This window comes from Castanea sativa, chromosome 7 (assembly GCF_040712315.1).
Source record: "Castanea sativa cultivar Marrone di Chiusa Pesio chromosome 7, ASM4071231v1".
Taxonomy (NCBI): Eukaryota; Viridiplantae; Streptophyta; class Magnoliopsida; order Fagales; family Fagaceae; genus Castanea; species Castanea sativa.
The window spans coordinates 41,827,913-41,838,203 of NC_134019.1; the positions used below are offsets into that span (position 1 = coordinate 41,827,913).

Consider the following 10,291-nt stretch of genomic DNA (forward strand, 5'->3'; position numbering starts at 1 on the left):
CTAACCACATTGAATGCAGTCTGCCTTTGGTTTTCTTTGTTCTTCTTTCTTTGGTTTTTGTTTTTATTCTTTCTTTTCCTTCCCTTAGCATCATGGTTAGGAAGACTAGAGCCAATAAAAAAAACTACCTCCTCTTCTACCCCTAATTTCCAGAGTGATAGATTCCTTAGCTCGAAAAATTAGGAAACCTTTGAGAAGTTAAATGTATATAGGATGGCGTGGGCTGAGAGGAAAGTGATTTTAGATGAGGTTGATCCTTAGATTCATAGGAGTTTTGATCGTAGGGGTTGGTTACCTCTCTTAGATGTAGATCATCCTCCTCTGGCTGCTTTGATCAAAGAGTTCTATTCGAACCTCTTTGCTTACTCCACTTCATCCAACATTCAGTTTGTGAAGAGTTAGATAAAGGGAGAAAGGTATGTCATTACTCCTAAGGTAGTGGCCTCTGCTCTTGGTGTACCTTTGGTACAACAGCCTGCTTATCTTTATGATGAGTCCCCTTTTCTGGACGACATCATGTCCCTCGTCACTGGTACTACCATTCAGTGGGGTTCTCATCCTTGTATGACCTCACATAAGCTTACTGAGATTCATTACTTGTTTTTCCGGATTTCTTGTCATTCTATCTGGCCTATCTCTCACTTGCACACCATTCCTCTTGAGCGTTGTGCATTTTTGTATGCCCTTGTGACTAATGCTCCAATTTGTTTTTCGTCTCTTTTCATTCGATCCTTGGTTGAGGTTCATAGGAGTAGTTTTAGGTCTCATGCTCTTTTCTTTCTAGTTTTCATTCATAGGATTTTGTTAGATTTGGGCTTAGAGGATTTTCCTACATCCGAGCTTGTTCATATTATCGCTACCATAAGGTGCCACCTTTCTTAGGCAAAGAGCGGCTCAGATGAAAGTTAACTCTAAACGCCCTTGTGTAGAGTCTTATACACGTATTGCATCTCGGCCTCCATCTGGTGATCCATCTGCTGAGGAGTTTGTTGATCCCACCACTGCAGTTAATCCTCCACCTATTACTTCAGATAATTCATCCATTAGGAGTGTGTTATATACTATCGTGACCTATCAGGCGGCGCATGGACAGCTTTTGGTGAACGTGCTCATGGAGCTTTAGGCTTTACATGCAGATTTGGCGAGTCTTTGGCGATCTACTCCACCACCTTGATGAGCCTTGATTGTCCTTTGGAAATTCGTCACAAAAAAGGGGGAGTTCATTTTGATGGAGATTGGGGGAGATTTTGGTGTTTTGATTGTCTTGAGTTTTAGAGCCTTAGATTGTATTTAGGAGATTCATGATGTATTTTTGTTTTTGGCTCATGATATGGGATGTATATGTTAGGGGGAGACATTGTTTTGTATCTCTTTTATTGTTTCTTGTTTCACACGCACTACATTGATTATTGATTTATGTTATGAGGTTATTCATGATATATGTCTTTTATTTTCTGTTTTGTGAAATCAAGAATTTATTTTGTTTTTACTTGTATTTTCCACACATGCGTTTATGTGTTTGTTAAGTGTTACAGGAATATATAGGTTGATTCAGTCATGCTATTGTCTACATTGACAACTGATAGATAGTAGTTAGGTTGAATTGTTTTTGGGTATTTTGTAATGGGCTGTTTTGTAACTTTGAGCATTTTTGTTTTGGTATGTGTTTTGTCATAGATTGCCAAATGAGGAGTTTGTTAGGTTCTAAGACTTTAGGATCTAAATGTATTAGTACTTCAATATGTAATGTTGGCAAACCATGATCAAAACTTAGAATCTGTATTTACGTTGCTCAAAGTGTGTTTATTTGTAAAGTTGGAATTAAGTATATTGCAGGATTTATTGATCTAAATCTGTAGGGCTCGATCGACCGAAAATTAAACTCGATCGATCAAAGCTCGTGCAGATTGTTTTTTTGTAGAATTTTCCAACACAGCCCAAGCCCATTTTACGTGTAGGATTTTATGTTTTATGTCTCATATAAATAGAAAAACCCTAACCATGTTTTTGAGATTGGTGATATACTGTGTGTGTGTGTGTGTGTGTGTGTGTGAATCTCTTGTAAGATCTAGAGGTATTTACCTTCATACATACTTAGGGTTATCAAAATCAAGATTGATGTCGAGAGCTTGGTGATCGCTTCAATTGATATTTCAAGAGCTTAAAGAGAAATACAAGTTAATGTACTTGTGGATGCTATGGATCTGAGAAAGAAGTAGTCTGTGGACTCAGAGCTGTCACGTGATCGTGGTAGTGAGTTTTCTACTCGAGGTAGCAATAGGATGTTAATGGTCTAAGTCGCTATTGTAAAATTTCAATTCTTTCATAGTGGATCCTATTTTACCTTGAGGATAGCTAGGTTAAATCCTCCTTAGGTTTTTTATCGGTTTGGTTTTCCTAGGTTATCATATCGTTGTGTTCTTTATTTTCCACATTGTTTACTTGATATGATTTACTTGTGTTAACCTAGATTTGAATAATTTACCTAAGTAATTACTTGGATAAATAACTAAGTTAAACAACTGGTGTTTTAAGATATCTAAAAACGCACATATTATATTTTTGGGTAAAAGAAAGTACTATTGAGAGCTTCCTATCCTACAAGTAGTGTAGGCTTGTAAGGATAATCAGCGAGGGTAGCTAGGTTGTTGTATCCTAGGAGCAGCATACATAATGTTTTAGTCTACTACACTAGAAACCTCGTAGGCGTGTGTATCATCTCAAAACAGTGACACCACAACTCAACCCCACCCTCTAAAAACATTCATGAATTGACAATAATTTGCTTTTGATGTTATATGACTACTTTGAAGCATCATTGAGATAATATCTCTTCATTGTTCTCTAATTATATGGTATATTCTAATTTATGTGAATTTAATCATTTATATGATATGTTGAATGTAATGAAATTCAATTTATTTATCGATTATTGTTCTTAAGAACAACATAAGGATGAGAATAAGAAGAAGCAAACATAGAGGAAGATAAAGGGATAGAGAAAGAGTGATATTAAGGTAGATAGTAGTGGGGTGATGAATAGGTAAAAGGTAGGAGAAATGTTGGAAAAAGTACGTGTACCAATAATTTGGGGATTAATAAGTTGAAAAGAGTTAAAAGAGAGAGAGAGAGAGAGAGAGAGAGAGAGAGAGAGAGAGAGAGAGAGAGAGAGAGAGAGAGATGGAGAGAGGTGGATGATGTGGCTGCTGATATGGCTCAACAAGAGCGTAACAACAATATGCTACACTTCAGCTTTTAGATATATATAGATAAATTGAGTAAATTAATGCATCTAATATATATAATTAATCATACATCCTTCAACATTATTGTAAACACAAATTGCTTTGAGCTACTCTACTCCAACAAGTTTTTTAGGGGAGTAGCATAACTTACAAAATATAATTAGTGATATGAACAAAAAGGAAAAACTATAGTCAAAATTCTCAGTTGTCATTCTTCTCAACATCCTTTAGAAACTTCAATTTGATATTTTTGAGTGTTCTTACGACATCTCTCATGTTTGACCTCTCTTCAGGTGCCTCTGTTGAACAAGCCATAGCCAATTGCATAATGGACAACATACAATCCAGCTTAGCATTAAAATTCTCTTCACCTCTCTTCAGCAAATTAGAATCTATAACTTCAGTTACTGAATGGGGTAGTGATTGTCTTACCCAACCTTTTAGGTTCATTTCTCCGGCAAACATTTCATCTGTGGGATTCTTTCTTGTGAATGTTTCCATTAACAAAATGCCATAACTATACACGTCACCACGTGTGGAAATAATCCCTTGTGATCCATACTCTACAAGTTTGATTGAAATTTATTGTCAAAATGTATTAAATATCTATAATTGATGGTGAAAAGAAAAATGCTCAATGTGTTTCTAAGAAAGCTTTGTGTGTGTGTGTGTGTGTGTGTGTGTGTGTGTGTGTAAAAGTAAAATTGAATTGGAAATTAGAAACATCACCTGGTGCCATGTAACCAATAGTGGCCAATGTCATGGTTTGTGTCATAGAGTCCTCATTGCCTAAGAATTTTGAAATGCCAAAGTCACTTACAAGTGCTACTGTATCTTTGTTTAGGAGAATATTGCTTGGCTTCAAATCACAATGAACAATAGGTAAAGGACAGCCATGATGGAGATACTCCAATGATGATGCAACATCTATCATCATGCTCAATCTTTCTAGCATATCCAAGAAGTAGTTATGAGAATACAACCATTTCTGAAGGCTCCCCTTGGGCATGTACTCTAGTACCAAGGCTTTAAAATCATTGCTACTACAACTACTAATGATTTTCACAAGATTTCGGTGGCGAATACTGCACAATACATCACATTCAGCTTCAAAACTCTTAAACCCTCCTTCTATATTCAAATTAAAAACCTTTATTGCAACAGTAGTCCCATCTGAAAGTGTACCTTTATACACTAAGCCAAAACTCCCTTTCCCAACTAAGTTAGTTTCGCTGAATCCATTTGTTGCTTGTTCAAGTTCTAGCTTTGTTATTCTTCTCCATGTTGCTAGAGGTAACAAATCTCCTTGACCTTTTCGTTTTGCATCCCTCTTTTGCCCTCTCATTAAAACAAATATAAGGAATAATGCAAGTATTGCTCCTATCATTGCTGGGAGAATATACCTTACTATAACTGCAGTGGTTGTCTTTGAACTTCTTTTACATGGTGGAACTTGCAGTTGGGGTGGACCACATAATGCTTGATTTCCCATGAATGATGATGCTGAGAATTGATTAAAAACACCTCTAGAAGGAATTTCACCTTGCAATCTATTGAAAGACACATTGAAATACTTGAGGCATTTGAGTCCTATTAGAGACTTGGGAATTTCTCCTGAAAAGTAGTTATCAGATAGATCCAAGCGTTCCATGCTTATCAAATTACCAAATGATTGAGGAATAGGACCCTGGAAATTGTTATGCGCTAAAGAGAGGTTAACCAAAGAACATAGGCCTTTAATAGCAGGAATTTCACCTGATAGTTTATTCCATGATAAGTCCATTTGTGTTACATGCTCTAGTTTCCCAACATCTAATGGTAGATAACCATTTAAAGAATTGGATGACAAGTTTATTCGTAGTATGTCTCTAAGACTCCAAAACGATGAGGGTATGGAAGTCAGTTGGTTGGAATCCAAATACAGATTTTGAAGTGAAGAAAGATTTCCCCAACATGTTGGAATTGATCCAAAGAGCTCATTTTGATTTAAATGTAAATCAACCAATTTCCTCAAATGACAAATATCATTTGGGATTGACCCATGGATTCTATTGTTTTGAAGAAACAAACCTTGGAGATTTCCCAGATTTCCAACTATAGTTGGAATAGGTCCAGTCAATTCATTGGCTTCTAGGTGTAGGGCCATCAAATTGCTTAAATTACCAATTTCTATTGGAATTATGCCCTTAATGTTGCAATTAGATGCTACAAATTCTTCAAGAGAAGTAGAAAAATTGCCTTTGAGATTTGGAAGGGTTCCATTCAGTGGGTTATCTGCTACCACTATACTTTTCAAATTTACGCAATTTGTCAAAGATGAAAGAAAACTCAATTCTAGAGTTGATGATTCTCTAGTAAAAAAATTGTTGACTAAGTTGAGTCTCTCCAATTGCCTTAAATTTCCCAGGGTATTAGGAATAGAGCCATAGAAATAATTTGCACCCAACTCAAGTTCGGTGAGCATAGAAGCATTTGAGATAGAATTGGGGATTATTCCTTCTAGTCTATTACCCCATAAGTAAAGCACCCTAAGATTCGGAAGCCTGTGACCTATGCTTGATGGAAGATTTCCTGAGAGCTGGTTCATGTATAGACTAATGACTTCAATTTTTGAACTGTTGAAGGTTGCATTTGGGATGTGACCAGTTAAGCTGTTATTGGCCAAGGTTACTTCTGTTAGATTTGTAAGAGTCACAATCTCCTGTGGTATTTCACCTGCCACAATAACTCGAAACAGATTCAAAACTCATTAACCACCAAAATACCTCAAAGATTTTGGATTCTCTTCAAAAAATTCATCCTAAATACTTGAGAAAAATTTATTACAATTACCATATAAAAAGGCTGCATCTAGCATAACACTCTAAAAGTAAGTGTGTTTGACAAGTTAAAAAAAAAAGCCAGCTTTTTGCCATTCTCTCTCTCTCTCTCACGCACACACACACACACACAAAAGCCCTTTCTATATAATAAGCAAATCAACAGAGTTCATCCAAATCACTCTAAGTAGATAATGAGAGAATAATCATTTTTTAACCAGGGTGTAAAACCTGCCCTTTATACATTTCCTTTTAAGTGTATTACTTTTAGTGTTTTCTACTTGCTCTATATTAGTAATCAGTTTAGGCTTGTTAAGCCTTTATTCTATTCGTTGTGCAAGCTTAATTCTCCACTTGTATGTTTATCTATAGGAATCACCATAAACAAATACATCAGTCTGTAAGAAATATGTAGCAAGATACTAAGACTTGTAAAGTTGTAATATGTATGGTACACTGGATACACCAATAACTTCTCTAATTACTGCGGTCTTTATCAACCCACCACAACATGTGTATACAACATTCACCACCCTATTTAGATGAGAAAGTATTCCATAATTATCCGGTGTATTAAAAATTTTTCTTACATAAAAGTGAATCTCATGTACATGATCTATGGATTAGACTTTTTTTTTTTGTGAGAGAATATAAAACACCATATACACTAAATAATTTCTAGCAAAAAAAAAAAACTACACACTAAATAACTGCACTTGATAGACCTTATAAGTTTATAAAATTTTGAACAATCTTGGAGAGGAGAGGGAAGTAATATTTAAATTGAAGTGGTTACGATCTTACCTGTAAAGTCGTTATCGTCCAAGTGAATTATCTCTAGGGAAGTACAGTTTCCCAAACTTTTTGGAATCCTTCCTACAAAATTTCATAATGTATACAATAGATCAAGGGCTAGTAGGCTTAATTTAACTACTGATAGATCACGAGCTTTTATTTGGAAATTAAAATAATCAATTTTGAAGAAGGGTTAGTGACATATAGAAATGCGTCCTAATTACTCATAAGGAGCAAAACCAAAAAGAGGAAAAAAAATGAAGAAGAGAAGAAGAGAGTAAAGGAAGAAAAGAAAGTAATACTTCCTTTGATGCATTCATTCGCTTAAAGCTCATATATATCTCCGTGCTTTCTTAATGAAGATACCTGTTTTGTGTGGAAATCACGGGAACCTTTATACTTTGAATTTTCAAATAATTTGTATTAGTGTCACATTTTTGTTTTCTACATTAAGTTGGGTCCATGGGCATCACCATTGGGACAGAGGAGATGCTAAACGAACCAATAAATAATTGATTTGTAGTTATGTCACGTAGGATTGAATTTTCTTTGAACTTTTATTGTTCAAATGATTTGTACTCATGTTGTGAATTTTTTTTTTCTTGGATAATTAATAAGATAAAATACATTCCAATTTTTAAAAATTAATATTCCATACCCAAAACTTGAAATAAATATTAACTCTCCTAATGTGGCCAAGAAAAAAAAAATTACTTAACATGGTATATTATAACAATATTTCTCCTAATCTACTTGGCGAATTATATATGTCATTTAAAAAAAAAATTCTTTTACACTGCTATATAGTTTTTGAAAATTTTCTCAATTTTCTTGCTTTTTAATAATTCGAAATGAATCTAAGATATAAAAAACAAAAAATGATACTTTATAGTTAATTCAAACGAAAAACATCATACATCATCTTAAAAAAATCAAGGAGGCATACATAGAATATTTAAAATATTTTGAGTATATGATTATTAATATTTGTAAGTTAACTTATATTTTCATTTTACTTTTAATTATTCAAATGATTTTTTTAATATCTTATATTTATATTAATTTTTTAAGTTCAAATATTGATTGATTGATTTATTTTACTGTTTTGATCAATATATATATTTATATTCAAATTAAATTATGAAGTGGTTTAAATAAATAAAAATGATTATAATATACTAGGCTTAAAAAAAATGGTGAAAGCCAAACATGAAAAAAAAATAAGGAAAAAAGAAGCTTACATCATCATTATATTATATGAGAAGGAATACATTATTATTCTACCTCTATTGTATTGTATAATTACTCAAAACAATTGCTGTAAATATTATGGCCTTATCATTAAGTAGTCTCTATTGAATCTCAACAATAAAAAAGGGGGGAAAAAAAGAAGAAGGTTCGCTCCATTTTATGTGGATAAGGCCAGTGAAAAGCGGAAGCTTAAAGAACTAAAGAAGGTCAGGGATGTTGCTGATTGTGATTTATTTGTGATGTTAGTGAACACAGAAAATGATGGAACTGCTTTTTCCACCCAGAAAAGAGTGGGTACGTAGTGCGCACTAGTGATTAAATTATGAAAGGTGTAGGGTGTACCAGAAGGAGACCAATAATTTTTCGTATCTATTAAATTAAAATACACATCTTTCTTTTGAAGTGTTTGAATCTCATGACTGTAACATTTACACGCTGTGAAAAGACAGTTAAAATATATGCATGAGATATGTTCTCGAGATAAAAGTAAAAGGACAAAATGTTGGGTATGCTGGGACACACTGAAATTGACACAATTTTGTGTCGCAACTCATTAATAAAGGTGTGTTTTGATCATTCCTCCAAAATAATTTAAGACAAAACGTTGTAGATAATGGAGGGTATCCAACCTGAAAGATTGTTTTCGCTGAGATGAAGTACTTTCAGTGACGATATGTTGCCTAGAGATTCTGGAATAGTACCATTAAAACTGTTCGCATAAGCATACAACACTTCAAGTTTAGATAAGAACCCAAGCCATGATGGTAACATTCCAGAAAAGTTGTTCAATCCAAAGCTGACAACTTCCAACCGACGCAAAGAAGCTAACTCGTTGGGCAGAGAACCATGAAAATTGTTGTTTCTGAAGGATAAATGAGACAAGAATGTTAGTTTTCCCACTTGTGGTGCAATGGTTCCTGAAAGACCCATGTGAGAAAGATTCAAGGCAGTGACTCTAAGGTGTTTGGAACCACAAGTGATCCCAATCCAGTTGCAAACAGAGGTAGAGGTAGAGGTAGACCAATTGCTTGCCAAGGTTTTGTGAGGGTCATCAGTGATATGGGCTTTGAGAGCAAGGAGAGCTGATTGGTCTGTGGTGATGTTGGTCCTTACTGCCACAATTGTTATATGGTATCTTACATATATGGTAACCATTGGTAAGTAAAGTTTTTAGTGTACTGCTTCAATGATTGAGCTTTTACATATATAGAATTTTAGTTGAAAAGATATTTTTATGTTTTGAGTGTTTGTTAGATTGTAATGGATAGTATTTTAAAGTTCTAAATTAATTGATAACATATGTGATGATGTCAAAGATCACCAGTTGAGTTCCTGATCTAGACTATTTGAAAGACCAAATAAAACATGAGTTTCAGTTAGCTCAATTAGTAAAGTCTCTAATGGTTGAATAAGAGATCTGGAGTTCAATCTCCGCTTATACAAAAAACTGATTGGTGTCTTAGTTTAATGATAATAGGCTATTATTAAAAGCAGACGCTATAAATTAAAACTATTTCCAAAAAAAAGAAAAATGAAACCTTCGATAAGACAAAGAACTCTAGTGTAATGATATCGGAGTGGTACCAGCGTAGGCCTGTCTTTGGAAGGAAAAACTTCTACATGCAACAGATGCATGTAATAACTTCTCCTTTGGAAGCTGGTTTATATAGTCTTTCTACAAGTTAGCCATTTGAACCTTAATTGCTGTGCCATTATAATAGTTGTAACGCTCTTGGTAATTAATGGTCATACACGACCTTACCAACCATCGTTTGTACGTTTTCCTCCGTTGGTTACAAAAAAAGTTATTGATAGTTTGATGCTCTTAAATGTTGTGCTCATTGTCCATTACTATTGGACGCCAATTGTTATTTTATTAGAGAAATGATATGTCCACAACCTTTTCACAACATTTTTACAACAAATCCTAAGTGGCAAGTTGTTATTGGTTATTATTGTTGGGCAAAAAAGTAATCTTAGTGTTAGATTCAAATTTGAACCTATAATAACTAACCACCTATGATTTGTTGTAAAATTGTTGTAAAAATGTTGTAGACGTAGCACCTCTTATTTTATTAATCAGTATGAATAAAGTGTTTTAATTTTTTTATATTGCATTAAGTGCTCAATTTCTTCTTCTTTTTTTAAGATATTATATAATTTAAATATATGATGTTAATT

The 10,291-nt window shown here is 33.9% G+C and overlaps 1 protein-coding gene across 1 annotated transcript; it reads right to left on the reverse strand.

The window, feature by feature from the left end:
- Positions 1–3,446: 3,446 nt before the first annotated feature.
- LOC142644479 (uncharacterized) lies at positions 3,447–9,265 on the reverse strand. The gene is made up of 4 exons (XM_075819082.1): positions 8,740–9,265; positions 6,869–6,940; positions 3,975–5,960; positions 3,447–3,808 (listed from the first exon to the last, which is right to left on the reverse strand). The coding sequence occupies exons 1-4, from the start codon at positions 9,263–9,265 to the stop codon at positions 3,447–3,449; spliced, it is 2,946 nt and encodes a 981-aa protein (XP_075675197.1).
- Positions 9,266–10,291: the final 1,026 nt, after the last annotated feature.